Source organism: Salmo salar, chromosome ssa26 (assembly GCF_905237065.1).
Source record: "Salmo salar chromosome ssa26, Ssal_v3.1, whole genome shotgun sequence".
Classification (NCBI taxonomy): domain Eukaryota; kingdom Metazoa; phylum Chordata; class Actinopteri; order Salmoniformes; family Salmonidae; genus Salmo; species Salmo salar.
In genome coordinates, this window is record NC_059467.1 from 20,640,001 (window position 1) to 20,656,441 (window position 16,441).

Genomic DNA, 16,441 nt, shown 5'->3' on the forward strand with positions numbered 1-16,441 from the left:
GATCTATTGGGAGGGGGAGGACAGGGAGAAGGGTGGGGTATGGGGAGATCTATTGGGAGGGGGAGGACAGGGAGAAGGGTGGGGTATGGGGAGATCTATTGGGAGGGGAGGACAGGGAGAAGGGTGGGGTATGGGGAGATCTATTGGGAGGGGGAGGACAGGGAGAAGGGGTGGGGTATGGGGAGATCTATTGGGAGGGGGGAGGACAGGGAGAAGGGTGGGGTATGGGGAGATCTATTGGGAGGGGGAGGACAGGGAGAAGGGTGGGGTATGGGGAGATCTATTGGGAGGGGGAGGACAGGGAGAAGGGTGGGGTATGGGGAGATCTATTGGGAGGGGGGAGGACAGGGAGAAGGGTGGGGTATGGGGAGATCTATTGGGAGGGGGAGGACAGGGAGAAGGGTGGGGTATGGGGAGATCTATTGGGAGGGGGAGGACAGGGAGAAGGGTGGGGTATGGGGAGATCTATTGGGAGGGGGAGGACAGGGAGAAGGGTGGGGTATGGGGAGATCTATTGGGAGGGGGAGGACAGGGAGAAGGGTGGGGTATGGGGAGATCTATTGGGAGGGGGAGGACAGGGAGAAGGGTGGGGTATGGGGAGATCTATTGGGAGGGGGAGGACAGGGAGAAGGGTGGGGTATGGGGAGATCTATTGGGAGGGGGAGGACAGGGAGAAGGGTGGGGTATGGGGAGATCTATTGGGAGGGGGAGGACAGGGAGAAGGGGTGGGGTATGGGGAGATCTATTGGGAGGGGGAGGACAGGGAGAAGGGTGGGGTATGGGGAGATCTATTGGGAGGGGGAGGACAGGGAGAAGGGTGGGGTATGGGGAGATCTATTGGGAGGGGGAGGACAGGGAGAAGGGTGGGGTATGGGGAGATCTATTGGGAGGGGGAGGACAGGGAGAAGGGTGGGGTATGGGGAGATCTATTGGGAGGGGAGGACAGGGAGAAGGGTGGGGTATGGGGAGATCTATTGGGAGGGGAGGACAGGGAGAAGGGTGGGGTATGGGGAGATCTATTGGGAGGGGGAGGACAGGGAGAAGGGTGGGGTATGGGGAGATCTATTGGGAGGGGGAGGACAGGGAGAAGGGTGGGGTATGGGGAGATCTATTGGGAGGGGGAGGACAGGGAGAAGGGTGGGGTATGGGGAGATCTATTGGGAGGGGGAGGACAGGGAGAAGGGTGGGGTATGGGGAGATCTATTGGGAGGGGAGGACAGGGAGAAGGGTGGGGTATGGGGAGATCTATTGGGAGGGGGGAGGACAGGGAGAAGGGTGGGGTATGGGGAGATCTATTGGGAGGGGGAGGACAGGGAGAAGGGTGGGGTATGGGGAGATCTATTGGGAGGGGGAGGAGAGGGAGAAGGGTGGGGTATGGGGAGATCTATTGGGAGGGGGAGGACAGGGAGAAGGGTGGGGTATGGGGAGATCTATTGGGAGGGGGAGGACAGGGAGAAGGGTGGGGTGTGGGGAGATCTATTGGGAGGGGAGGACAGGGAGAAGGGTGGGGTATGGGGAGATCTATTGGGAGGGGAGGACAGGGAGAAGGGTGGGGTATGGGGAGATCTATTGGGAGGGGGAGGACAGGGAGAAGGGTGGGGTATGGGGAGATCTATTGGGAGGGGGAGGACAGGGAGAAGGGTGGGGTATGGGGAGATCTATTGGGAGGGGAGGACAGGGAGAAGGGTGGGGTATGGGGAGATCTATTGGGAGGGGAGGACAGGGAGAAGGGTGGGGTATGGGGAGATCTATTGGGAGGGGGAGGACAGGGAGAAGGGGAAAGCACTAACAGTGCTCAGCTGTTAACAGATGGTTGAAAAGACTTGGATGAAAGAAAGTCCCCATGTGTCAACAACCTACAATACATAGAATGGGGTGATCTGATCCGGAAGCTAGCAATACATTTGAAATAAGGCTTATCTGGGACTGAGTGATATGAATTCGGTAACATTATGCAATTAATTTATATAACACCCTTTCCCACTACTAAGAGGACAAGGCAGACTTAACTTGTTTTTGTTCCTAATAGATGGTGGTTTGGGGACGCTGTAGCAGAGGAAAGTAAGGAAGACCCATTCACAGTAAACAGTACTGCAAGGCCCCATTTGTCATAACCACAGAGCATAAAGCAGTGGACAAAGGCTTGTCAATGACTTGAGTGGTCATTCACCTTGAACTTGATCATGGTGCTGAAGTGGTTGTTCCTGAAGAACACACAGAGCTCTCCTTCCTGCACGGTGGACGTGAGCTCACACAGGCCGTGGTATGTCAGCTGGGTGGCCGTGCTGTGCAGAAACTGCTCGGCTACAAAGCCTGAAGGTAGAGAAAGAGGGAGAGAGAGGGAGGGAGGGGTTGAGAGAGAAGGCAAGAGATAGCGAGTGAGTCAGTCAGAGACAGACAGAAACACAAGACCGACAATGACCGACAGGCTGACAAACAGACAAAAACTTAGTGACTGATATAGAGATATAAAGTGATGTACAGACGGACAAGGATAGACACACTGACCTATAGAATGAGACACAGAGAGAAAGAGAGCGAGATAACGCGAGAGAAAGAGATAGACAGAGTTGTATTGAGTAACACGAAGAGACAGGGTGATATTCTAACTAAGACAAGGAGACAACTAGACAGACCGTGGAGAAGCACTGGAGAGGAAACTGAGACAGCTCTTCGCCCCGCTAACTGACTCACTCTTTCGTTATTTGTTTATTAATGTGATGATGCTAAAACGTTTATTCTATTCTACTGAGCCTTTACTTTATGTCCGTATTGTTCTATTTTATTCGTTCTTATTATTGTTGCATCGTCAAGAAGGAACCTGCAAGTAAGCATTTCATTGGACGATGTATACCATGCGTATCCCGTATATACGACTAATAAAACTTCAACTTGATGTGAAAAGCATAAAACATTCAGCCCAGAAGAAAACGTGCCTATGACAGGAATACATCTGAACTGTCCTGGGTGAGCAATACGAGCAGCGTGAGAGAGGGAAAGGAATAGAGCTCAACTAAAGTCAGTCGTCCACAGGAATGTTTAGCCCAGGCCTCCGTTTATCTGCTCAGCGCAATAGGAGGAAATGTCGGCCTTATCAAGCAGCCCGGGATGTGTAGTGGAGAGGCAGTGAGAAAGAAAGAAAGAAAGCAACACATCTCCCCAGTCGGTCGGTCCACCCACCTTCCCCAGCCAGCTCGCTGCTGTCCGACTGTTTGCAGGAGATTATCTTCTCCACCAGCTGGTTGTAGCTGCAGTTACCCACTGCCTTCACTGTGTCGCCCATCTGGAGGGAACATAAAAGAGGAGAGGGCATTCATCAACCATTGTTGTGTTCTATTATGCAGTGAAGAACAAGCGACAAGAGCATATTGTCATGTTTTCAAAAGAAAAATACTCAAAAGGAGCTGTACGCTAACCAGTCATTCTGAAGTCATTTCTTTCATAAATAATGTGTGGAGTTGCTTTATTGTCTATATGACAAACGGCTATAGAGTACCACAGTATGAGTTATAATACCCATAAAACCTAGTTGTCAAACAGGGAAATGGTTCCAAACATTTTTCCACCATTCATTTTAGAAACACTTAAAATAATGTTTTGATAACTGTGTAAATCTCTCTAGGACAAGGTGACTTTAATTACAATATATTTGCCTGTATATCATAGTAATAGCTACATGGGTTAAAAAGGTAGACTTAGCGTTATGATGTTGGCGTGAGCAGCACCGTAGTTACTGCAATACTTTGCTCTCACAGTCACACAGAGGATCTGGGCATGTGCACGGGTTTGCTTCACGCTGCTACAACGTGGCAGCTACAGGCCCAAAACAGCAGAGAAGTTCAACCTCAGGCTTCAACGTTCTGAGTTATTGCGGATATTGACCCACTACTGCTGTTTTCTTTGTGCATTTATGTCAACTCGCTGAATCTACTTTTAAAGGGGGCTGAGAGAGGGAAGGATTCTCACCTGCAGGTCCACCAGCCAGCCGTGGTAGAGAGGGATGTCCAGCAGGTCAAAGACAATGCACTCTGGGGTGTACTCAAAGACCCGCACCCCTGTGAACTTCACGTTGACGTCCAGCCCCGTCTGCAGCTTGTGCAGCACCGCCATGGCATCACTCATATTCTGGGGGACAACAAATAGTTCATGTTCCTTTTCAAGGTCTTTAGCCAGAGCTGTTAGTCTTTGTAGAATTCTTGTTGACTATGGCATTGAAATAAGATTTGACATTGGAATAAATGTTGAGGACAGTGAACCAACCACTGTCACATACTACAGCAGTTACAGCTAGAAAAACAGCAGACTCACCCACAGAAACCTGCTAGTTTGTACTATGAGTTAAGTATAAAAACTGTACAGATCAGAAAGTGTCCTGACCAAGGAACTTCCTGTCGACCGTACTCATCACTCCCTCCTGTCGTTCGCCCCTCAGACACACAAAAGACTAACAAGACCCTCTGTAGCAACGCGCATGCCCCGCCCACCTGAGGATCTGTCTTTTTCAGTCATCTATTTCCTGTGTTTGAGGGACGTAAAATCCACTTTCCACTTAAATCTTGCTGGATTGATTGCTTTCACTTTACTTCTGCGACTCCATCATACTTTGCTTGTGCCTGTCTTTTTTATTCATTAACGTTACGACCGCAGAAATGTTTGTAATGACCTGTCAAACACACTCCGGTAACGTCTGAAATGGGCTGAATGGAATACATTGTCTTTCCGTTGCATCTATAAGAACACTAAAACTTATTTCGGGGATGTAACACATCTCAATACAAGAAAGATCACTTTATTTTGATGGGTGTTCATTTTTTTGTGGAATTGAAAAAAGTAATGATTTGCTACAGTTGAAAAGTTAACAAATGAAATGCACTGAAATGAAAGCAACTTCTGAAAATGAACACTCGGATTATAATGATATTATGAGTGCAGGTAGACCTAGAGTCCTAGACAGCACAGGTGAGTGCAGGTAGACCTAGAGTCCTAGACAGATCAGGTGAGTGCAGGTAGACCTAGAGTCCTAGACAGAGCAGGTGAGTGCAGGTAGACCTAGAGTCCTAGACAGAGCAGGTGAGTGCAGGTAGACCTAGAGTCCTAGACAGCACAGGTGAGTGCAGGTAGACCTAGAGTCCTAGACAGAGCAGGTGAGTGCAGGTAGACCTAGAGTCCTAGACAGAGCAGGTGAGTGCAGGTAGACCTAGAGTCCTAGACAGAGCAGGTGAGTGCAGGTAGACCTAGAGTCCTAGACAGAGCAGGTGAGTGCAGGTAGTCCTAGAGTCCTAGACAGATCAGGTGAGTGCAGGTAGACCTAGAGTCCTAGACAGCACAGGTGAGTGCAGGTAGACCTAGAGTCCTAGACAGATCAGGTGAGTGCAGGTAGTCCTAGAGTCCTAGACAGAGCAGGTGAGTGCAGGTAGACCTAGAGTCCTAGACAGAGCAGGTGAGTGCAGGTAGTCCTAGAGTCCTAGACAGATCAGGTGAGTGCAGGTAGACCTAGAGTCCTAGACAGATCAGGTGAGTGCAGGTAGTCCTAGAGTCCTAGACAGAGCAGGTGAGTGCAGGTAGACCTAGAGTCCTAGACAGAGCAGGTGAGTGCAGGTAGACCTAGAGTCCTAGACAGATCAGGTGAGTGCAGGTAGACCTAGAGTCCTAGACAGATCAGGTGAGTGCAGGTAGACCTAGAGTCCTAGACAGAGCAGGTGAGTGCAGGTAGACCCAGAGTCCTAGACAGAGGAAGTGAGTGCAGGTAGACCTAGAGTCCTAGACAGAGCAGGTGAATGCAGGTAGTCCTAGAGTCCTAGACAGAGCAGGTGAGTGCAGGTAGACCTAGAGTCCTAGACAGATCAGGTGAGTGCAGGTAGACCTAGAGTCCTAGACAGAGGAAGTGAGTGCAGGTAGACCTAGAGTCCTAGACAGAGCAGGTGAGTGCAGGTAGACCTAGAGTCCTAGACATATCAGGTGAGTGCAGGTAGACCTAGAGTCCTAGACAGAGCAGGTGAGTGCAGGTAGACCTAGAGTCCTAGACAGAGGAAGTGAGTGCAGGTAGACCTAGAGTCCTAGACATATCAGGTGAGTGCAGGTAGACCTAGAGTCCTAGACAGAGCAGGTGAGTGCAGGTAGACCTAGAGTCCTAGACAGAGGAAGTGAGTGCAGGTAGACCTAGAGTCCTAGACATATCAGGTGAGTGCAGGTAGACCTAGAGTCCTAGACAGAGCAGGTGAGTGCAGGTAGACCTAGAGTCCTAGACAGATCAGGTGAGTGCAGGTAGACCTAGAGTCCTAGACAGATCAGGTGAGTGCAGGTAGACCTAGAGTCCTAGACAGAGGAAGTGAGTGCAGGTAGGCCTAAAGTCCTAGACAGAGCAGGTGAGTGCAGGTAGACCTAGAGTCCTAGACAGATCAGGTGAGTGCAGGTAGACCTAGAGTCCTAGACAGAGGAAGTGCTTGTGGTTACAGCCTTGTTCCACCCCTTTATGTTAATGTTTTAATATATGCAAATACATCCATTGTATATATGCAACTGTTTCAAGTACACATTTTCTTTATTTTAACATAAAATACATACCTGACTTATAAATATATATAAAATGGTGAGTGCACTCCCCCCCAAAAAATAAACACCTGAATTCCCAACAAAATCCCTGAACGCCATTCATTATTTTTCAGTGCCAGTAAAATGTTTTATGTGCTACAATTCAGTGAATCCTGATGGATAAAAAAAAATAATCTAAAAGTTTGGAGTATCTTCATCCATTGTCCAACTGTTGCATTTATTAGAATTGTTTTTAAAATTTTTAACAATTGTGATGACGGTTGCTTCGGTCTGTGTCACAGGGAGCCTCTGCAGCTGTCCCCACACCCCACACGCAGGATAACCTGTCAATAAGAGGGAAAATAAATCCCCAAAAGCAGTGAGATTCTCCAGCTTTCGCACTTAGCGGTGTGGGTCGTTGAAAAGCCTTTTGCTGGACGATGTGTGTGTGTGTGTGTGTGTGTGTGTGTGTGGGGGGGGGATTAGGACGCCCGTGGACAGTTGTGGGGAGGATTAGTATGGTTCATGTAACACACCATGCAGCTGCTCCACTCCAAGGGAAGAGAGCTTCAGTCACATGACATCAGATGAACCCCCTGAGAGCTACTGATTAGCGCCTCACTAAACGGGGGGCTTCATCCACTTCCACAGTGCTTTGCTTTGCTGTTTACACTATATATACACAAAAGTATGTGGACACCCCTTGAAATGAGTGGATTCGGCTATTTCAGCCACATCTATTGCTGACAGGTGTATAAAATCGAACACACAGCCATGCAATCTCCACAGACAAACATTGGCAGTAGAATGGCCTTTCTGAAGAGCTCAGTGACTTTCAACGTCATAGGATGCCACCTTTCCAACAAGTCAGTGTGTCAAATTTCTGCCCTGAAAACGTCTAGGAGCAACAACGGCTCAGCTGCGAGGTGGTAGGCCAAACAGGCTCACAGAATTGTCTGTCCTCTGTTGCAACACTCAGTACTGAGTTCCAAACTGCCTCTGGAAGCAACATCAGCACAAGAACGGTTTGCCAGGAGATTCATGAAATGGGTTTCCATGGCCGAGCAGCCACACACAAGCCTAAGATCACCACGTGCAATGCCAAGCGTCGGTTGGAGTGGTGTAAAGCTCACTGCAATTGGATTCTGGAGCAGTGGAAACGTTCTCTGGAGTGATGAATAATGCTTCACCATCTGGCAGTCCGATATACAAATCTGGGTTAGGCGGATGCCAGGAGAACTCTACCTGCCCCAATGCATAGTGCCAACTGTAAAGTTTGGTGGAGGAGGAATAATGGTCTGAATTTTTTGGGGGGTCATGTAGTCCATCATTGAGACACACAGCGAGGATTCTCTGCTTTATCCTCGTTTTCCTATTTGTATTCTTGAGGACAGGTGCTAAAGCACAAGTCAAACGTGAGTCAGTGCTGTGCATACAAAATGTGCCTACAAGCAAAAACACACACACTGACAAGTGCACACACAAATATGTGGGCACTGCGTCTCTGTCTGGCGGGTAGCAAAGCTGGCAGCACAGTAAGAGATCAGGAACGTGCCCGCCCACTGCTCCCGCTCTGCCCAGTGCCAAACATGCTGCCTGCTCTGCACACCCACGCCCTCCTGCTGTGTGGCCAAGCCCTGCTCCACTCGGCTCCAGCCGCTCACAGACTACAGATTATAACCAGACTCATCTAAGTAATGCCACCCTAACCACACTAATCATAAATTCTGTGCTGAATATTTTAGATTTACATTTACGTCATTTAGCAGACGCTCTTATCCAGAGCGACTTACAAATTGGTGCATTCACCTTATGATATCCAGTGGAACAACCACTTTACAATAGTACATCTATATATTTTTTGGGGGGGGAGGGTTAGAAGGATTACTTAATCCTATCCCAGGTATTCCTTAAAGAGGTGGGGTTTCAGGTGTCTCCGGAAGGTGGTGGTTGACTCCCCTGTCCTGGCGTCGTGAGGGAGCTTGTTCCACCATTGGGGTGCCAGAGCAGCGAACAGTTTTGACTGGGCTGAGCGGGAACTGTGCTTCCGCAGAGGTAGGGAGGCGAGCAGGCCAGAGGTGGATGAACGCAGTGCCCTTGTTTGGGTGTAGGGACTGATCAGAGCCTAAAGGTACGGAGGTGCCATTCCCCTCACAGCTCCGTAGGCAAGCACCATGGTCTTGTAGCAGATGCGAGCTTCAACTGGGATCCACACAGAGCCTGTGGTATTTGCATGTGATGATGTACAGTAGACTATTCCCTGGTCACTGGACAATGAAGGCCAGTATTCAATGGTTCCACTCCAGCTTTTACGGAAGAGGGAGACTGATTGGATAAACAGGCCGGCCTTCCTGTCACATGTTCCACTAGCAGGCTGGGAGCCAGATCAAAATGTAATTCCACAGCAGAGTCACACACACGACCACACTTATCCGCCAGCTCAAACCAGCAGGTCTCTCTCTCTCTCACACACACACTCTGCTTCCACTTGGGACTGGTGAGTGACTCCAGACCTCCATCCGCTGGCAAATCAGGCTGATAGGACAACGAAGCTGACTGACAGACTGATTGACAGACACAGGCAAGAGCTTTGCTTCAGTGTTTATGTCAATGGCACACTGGACAGCTCCCTGAGTATTATGGAGATCTGGCACAAAACTTTATTAGGTAGTGTTAAACAGAAAAATGCTATTGCAACCTCTTTGCAATAAGAAATTGAGACCAAAAGCTCAAGAGAAGTTCCAAGTGTTTAATACCAAGGATACAGTCAGCTGAGTGCACATATTTAGAAAGTTCACAAAACATCTTATACTCTTCCCTCCTTTTGGTCACCACCCTCTTGTAGTTGTCACCTCCACAGCTATACATTTTATGATGCCAATGAGTTTCCACAGGGGAGCCAGAGGGAATGTCCATGGTCCTCTCTTTGTTTAGCCAGATGTCAGAATCCCACCTTGTCCATCTTCGGTTCTGGGCTTGACACTGCTCTCTGATCCTAGGCAATTTCCTCTTCTCTGATTGGGTTATGGTTTCTAAATTAGCATACACAGTTTCAGGGCCTAAACTCCATTAATACTCACAGTAATCCTTCACTAAACAGGATAAAAACTACAGTTTAACATGTTAGATTTTAATAGAATCCATCAGTAGCCTACGTCAGTTTAAGTCTGCATTTTAGTCTACAACTGTGCACTCTTAAAATCCACAATCATGTATGTATATATATATATATATATATATATATATATATATATATATATATACATATACATACACACACACACAGCGACACACTCCCATCCTGCCACATAATTTTTTAGGAGCTTCTCTATCTCAATAAAATAGAATATTCTATATGGTATAACCATAAAAGTGCTGTCAAGTGAATAGTGCTACAGTGTGCAAACTCCCAGGAGTGTCCTTTATCATGGGAACATGACCAAGACCAGTCGTTGCAGAATAAACCTTTACTAATCGCTCCAGTTTCTGAGTTACTGTTAGCAATCGCTATTTTAATCCTCATATCCTCCGACAGATGATGTTTGATGTTTTGAAGCCAGAGTTTATAAATAGAACTCTGTTATGAACTCGTTCAACGCTTATCAAAATCATAAAAGGAGCTTGACTATTCAAAATTGCAGCAGACAATATCAAACAAAAAGGCAAGAACACGATTATATATATATATATATACACATACATACACACACACATATATATACATATACACATATACACACACAGACAGTTGGAGTCGGAAGTTTACATACACCTTAGCCAAATACATTTAAACTCAGTTTTTCACAATTCCTGACAATTAATCCTAGTAAAAATTCCCTGTCTTAGGTCAGTTAGGATCACCACTTTATTTTAAGAATGTGAAATGTCAGAATAATAGTAGAGAGAAGGATTTATTTCTTTCATCACATTCCCAGTGGGTCAGACGTTTACATACACTCAATTATTATTTGGTAGCATTGCCTTTAAATTGTTTACTTGGGTCAAACGTTTTGGGTAGCCTTCCACAAGCTTCCCACAATAAGTTGGGTGAATTTTGGCCCATTCCTCCTGACAGAGCTGGTGTAACTGAGTCAGGTTTGTAGGCCTCCATGCTCACACATACCTTTTCAGTTCTGCCCACAAATTGTCTACAGGTTTGAGGTCAGAGCTTTGTGACGGCCACACCAATACCTAGACTTTGTTGTCCTTAAGCCATTTTGCCACAACTTTGGAAGTATGCTTGGGGTCATTGTCCATCTGGAAGACCCATTTGCGACCAAGCTTTAACTTCCTGGCTGATGTCTTGAGATGTTGCTTCAATATATCAACATAATTTTCCTGCCTCATAATGCCATCCATTTTGTGAAGTGCACCAGTCCCTCCTGCAGCAAAGCACCCCCACAACATGATGCTGCCACCCCCGTTCTTCACGGTTGGGATGGTGTTCTTCGGCTAGCAAGCATCCCGCTTTTTCCTCCAAACATAACGATGGTCATTATAGGAAAAACAGTTCTATTTTTTTTTCATCAGACCAAAGGACATTTCACCCAAATATATGATCTTTGTCCCCATGTGCAGTTGCAAACCATTGTCTGGCTTTTTTATGGTGGTTTTGGAGCAGTGGCTTCTTCCTTGCTGAGCGGCCTTTCAGGTTATGTCGATATAAGACTCATTTTACTGTGGATATAGATACTTTTGTACCCGTTTCCTCCAGCAACTTCAATAGGTCCTTTGCTGTTGTTCTGGGATTGATTTGCACTTTTCGCACCAAAATATGTTCATCTCTAGGAGACAGAACGCGTCTCCTTCCTGAGCGGTATGACGGCTGCGTGGTCCCATGGTGTTTATACTTGCATACTATTGTTTGTACAGATGAATGTGGTACCTTCAGGCGTTTGGAAATTGCTCCCAAGGATGAACCAGGCTTGTAGAGGTCTACAATTTTTTTCTGAGGTCTTGGCTGATTTCTTTTGATTTTCCCATGATGTCAAGCAGTTTGAAGGTAGGCCTTGAAATACATCCACAGGTACACCTCCAATTGACTCAAATTATGTCAATTAGCTTATCAGAAGCTTCTAAAGCCATGACATCATTTTCTGGAATTTTCCAAGCTGTTTAAAGGCACAGTCAACTTAGTGTATGTAAACTTCTGACCCACTGGAATTGTGATACAGTGAATTATAAGTTAAATAATCTGTCTGTAAACAATTGTTGGAAAAATTACTTGTGTCATGCACAAAGTAGATGTCCTAACCGACTTGCCAAAACTATAGTTTGACAACATGAAATTTGTGGAGTGGTTGAAAAACAAGTTTTAATGACTCCAACCTAAGTGTATGTAAACTTCCGACTTCAACTGTATATATAAACTCAGCAAAAAAAGAAACGTCCTCTCACTGTCAACAGCGTTTATTTTCAGCAAACCTAACATGTGCAAATATTTGTATGAACATAAGATTCAACAACTGAGACAAACTGATTAAGTTCCACAGACATGACTAACATTGAATAATGTGTCCCTGAACAAAGGGGGGGGGGTCAAAATCAAAAGTAACAGTCAGTATCTGGTGTGGCCACCAGCTGCATTAAGTACTGCGGTGCATCTCCTCTTCATGGACTGCACCAGATTTGCCAGTTCTTGCTGTGAGATGTTACCCCACTCTTCCACCAAGGCACCTGCAAGTTCCCGGACATTTCTGTGAGGGGGGGGGGAAAATGGCCCTAGTCCTCACGATCCGATTCAACAGGTCCCAGGCGTGAGATCCAGGCTCTTCGCTGGCCATGGCAGAACACTGACATTCCTGTCTTGCAGGAAATCACGCACAGAACGAGCAGTATGGCTGGTGGTATTGTCATGCTGGAGGCTCATGTCAGGATGAGCCTGCAGGAAGGGTACCACACGAGGGAGGAGGATGTCTTCCCTGTAATGCACAGCGTTGAGATTACCTGCAATGACAACAAGCTCAGTCCGATGATGCTGTGACACACCACCCCAGACCCTCCAACTCCAAATCGATCTCAATCCAGAGTACAGGCCTCGGTGTAATGCTCATTCCTTCAACGATAAACGTGAATCCGACCATCACCTCTGATGAGACAAAACCGCGACTCGTCAGTGAAGAGCACTTTTGCCAGTCCTGTCTGGTCCAAATCAAATCAAATTTTATTGGTCACATACACATGGTTAGCAGATGTTAATGCGAGTGTTGCGAAATGCTTGTGCTTCTAGTTCCGACCGTGTAGTAATATCTAACAAGTAGTCTAACAATTTCACAACAACTATAAAGGAATAAATAAGAATATGTACATATAAATATATGGATGAGCGATGGCCATGCGGCATAAGCAAGATGCAGTAGATGGTATAGAGTACAGTATATACATATGAGATGAGTAATGCAGGGTATGTAAACATTATATAAAGTGGCATTGTTTAAAGTGACTAGTGATACATTTATTACATCCAATTATTAAAGTGGCTAGAGATATGAGTCAGTATGTTGGCAGCAGCCACTCAATGTTAGTGATGGCTGTTTAACAGTCTGATGGCCTTGAGATAGAAGCTGTTTTTCAGTCTCTCGGTCCCAGCTTTGATGCACCTGTAATGACCTCGCCTTCTGGATGATAGCGGGGTGAACAGGCAGTGGCTCAGGTGGTTGTTGTCCTTGATGATCTTTTTGGCCTTCCTGTGACATCGGGTGGTGTAGGTGTCCTGGATGTCCTGGATCGGGTGGTGTAGGTAGTTTGCCCCCGGGTAATGTATTGTGCAGTCCTCACTACCCTCTGGAGAGCCTTACGGTTGTGGGCGGAGCAGTTGACGTACCAGGCGGTGATACAGGATGCTCTCGATTGTGCATCTGTAAAAGATTGAGAGTGTTTTCGGTGACAAGCCAAATTTCTTCAGCCTCCTGAGGTTGAAGAGGCGCTGTTGCGCCTTCTTCACCACGCTGTCTGTGTGGGTGGACCATTTCAGTTTGTCAGTGATGTGTACGCAGAGGAACTTTCCACCTTCTCCACTACTGTCCCGTCACTGTGGATAGGAGGGTGCTCCCTCTACTGTTTCCTGAAGTCCACGATCATCTCCTTTGTTTTGTTGATGTTGAGTGTGAGGTTATTTTCCCGACACCACACTCTGAGGGCCCTCACCTCCTCCCTGTAGGCCGTCTTATTGTTGTTGGTAATCAAGCCTACCACTGTAGTGTCGTCTGCAAACTTGATGACTGAGTTGGAGGCGTGCATGGCCACGCAGTCATGGGTGAACAGGGAGTACAGGAGAGGGCTGAGAACGCAACACTGGGGCGCCACAAGGGTGAGGATCAGCAGGGTGGAGATGTTCTTTCCTACCTTCACCACCTGGGGGCTGCCCGTCAGGAAGTCCAGGACCCAGTTGCACAGGGCGGGGTTGAGACCCAGGGTCTCGAGCTTAATGACGAGTTTGGAGGATACTATGGTGGTAAATGCTGAGCTGTAGTCGACGAACAGCATTCTTACATAGGTATTCCTCTTGTCCAGATAGGTTATTGGAGTCAGTCTAGGGTGTCAGGTAGGGTGGAGGTGATATGATCCTTGACTAGTCTCGCAAAGCACTTCATGATGACGGAAGTGAGTGCTACGGAGCGATAGTCGTTTAGCTCAGTTACCTTCGCTTTCTTGGGAACAGGAACAATGGTGGCCCTCTTGACGCATGTGGGAACAGCAGACTGGGATAAGGATTGATTGAATATGTCCGTAAACACACCATCGGTGGGTTTGTGCCCATAGGCGATGTTGTTGCCGGTGATGTCTGGTGAAGACCTGCCTTACAACAGGCCTACAAGCCCTCAGTCCAGACTCTCTCAGCCTATTGCGGACAGTCTGAGCACTGATGGAGGTATTGTGTTTTCCTGGTGTAACTCGGGCAGTTGTTGTTGCCATCCTGTACCTGTCCCCCCGGTGTGATGTTCGGATGTACCGATCCTGTGCAGGTGTTGTTACACATGGTCTGCCACTGCGAGGACGATCATCTGTCCGTTCTGTCTCCCTGTAGCGCTGTCTTAGGCGTCTCACAGTACGGACATTGCAATTTTTTGCCCTGGCCACATCTGCAGTCCTCATGCCTCCGTTTCTTTTTTTGCTGAGTTTATATACACACACTACCGTTCAAAAGTTAGGGGGCACTTGTTTTGAAAGAAAATCACATTTTTGGTCCATTAAAATAAATTCAAATTGATCAGAAATACAGTGTAGACATTGTTCATGTTGTAAATGACTATTGTAGCTGGAAACGACAGATTTTTTTTATGGAATATCCACATAGCCATACAGAGGCCCATTATCAGCAACCATCACTCCTGTGTTCCAATGGCACGTTGTGTTAGCTAATCCAAATTTATAATTTTAAAAGGCTAATTGATCATTAGAAAACCCTTTTGCAATTATGTCAGCACAGCTGAAAACTGTTGTGCTGATTAAAGACGCAATCAAACTGGCCACCTTTAGACTAGTTGAGTATCTGGAGCATCAGCATTTGTGGGTTCGATTACAGGCTCAAAATGGCTAGAAACAAAGGACTTTCTTCTGAAACTCGTCAGTCTATTCTTGTTCTGAGAAATGAAGGCTATTCCATGTGATAAATTACCAAGAAACTGAAGATCTCGTACAATGCTGTGTACTACTCCCTTCACAGAACAGCGCAAACTTGCTCTAACCAGAATAGAAAGAGGAGTGGGAGGCCCCGGTGCACAACTGAGCAAGAGTCTAATTTGAGAAGCAGACGCCTCACAAGTCCTCAACTCGCAGCTTCATTAAATAGTACCCACAAAACACCAGTCTCAACGTCAACAGTGAAGAGGCGACCCCGGGATGCTGGCCTTCTAGGCAGGAGCTTAGAGAGCTACGACTGTACAGCAGTCAGAACATTCTCCTTGGACAGTAATCGAGACTCTGGTATGTACACACGCACACGACTGTTCTCCTCCCCAAGCGATGACGCCCGTGAAGAGAATAACATTCACAGATGTGCTGGTTCTTTGCCACAGCAGAGTGGAGAGAAGGAGGAGAGGAAGAGAGGCCATGCCCCTCCCACATTTCAGGCAGCAGGGATAGGGATGGGAGTGTGGATGGGAATGATAAAACCATCCCTTCCAGGCCATGTGAACCACTCAGAGCCCCAGCACTGGCCTCGATCTGAACTCAGCCATGCATCCCTGAGCACCCTCCCACAGCGATGTGAAGAGACATGACCTGCCTCTCATGACCATGTTGTGCCGTAGGCCTGATAAGACCCCGCTTATGTAACCTAAATAGGGGCTAAACGCAGCTCTAGGGCATTGACATGTTTTTTATGTAACCTAAATAGGGGCTAAACGCAGCTCTAGGGCATTGACATGTTTTTTATGTAACCTAAATAGGGGCTAAACGCAGCTCTAGGGCATTGACATGTTTTTTATGTAACCTATATAGGGGCTAAACGCAGCTCTAGGGCATTGACATGTTTTTTATGTAACCTAAATAGGGGCTAAACGCAGCTCTAGGGCATTGACATGTTTTTTATGCAACCTATATAGGGGCTAAACGCAGCTCTAGGGCATTGACATGTTTTTTATGCAACCTATATAGGGGCTAAACGCAGCTCTAGGGCATTGACATGTTTTTTATGTAACCTAAATAGGGGCTAAACGCAGCTCTAGGGCATTGACATGTTTTTTATGTAACCTAAATAGGGGCTAAACGCAGCTCTAGGGCATTGACATGTTTTTTATGTAACCTAAATAGGGGCTAAACGCAGCTCTAGGGCATTGACATGTTTTTTATGTAACCTAAATAGGGGCTAAACGCAGCTCTAGGGCATTGACATGTTTTTTATGCAACCTATATAGGGGCTAAACGCAGCTCTAGGGCATTGACATGTTTTTTATGCAACCTATATAGG

General features: G+C 46.9%; 1 protein-coding gene across 2 annotated transcripts in view; it reads right to left on the reverse strand.

Moving 5' to 3' along the window:
• The window catches only part of LOC106587341 (ubiquitin carboxyl-terminal hydrolase MINDY-2), a 35,385-nt gene that overhangs the window by 10,194 nt on the left and 8,750 nt on the right, over nucleotides 1-16,441 (reverse strand). For both annotated transcript variants that reach the window (XM_014175659.2, XM_014175658.2), the window contains exons 4-6: nucleotides 3,967-4,125; nucleotides 3,181-3,283; nucleotides 2,171-2,313 (exon numbers count right to left, since the gene is read on the reverse strand). In XM_014175659.2, the coding sequence (XP_014031134.1) occupies nucleotides 2,171-2,313; nucleotides 3,181-3,283; nucleotides 3,967-4,125 (405 nt within the window). The remainder of the gene's footprint in view (nucleotides 1-2,170; nucleotides 2,314-3,180; nucleotides 3,284-3,966; nucleotides 4,126-16,441) is intronic.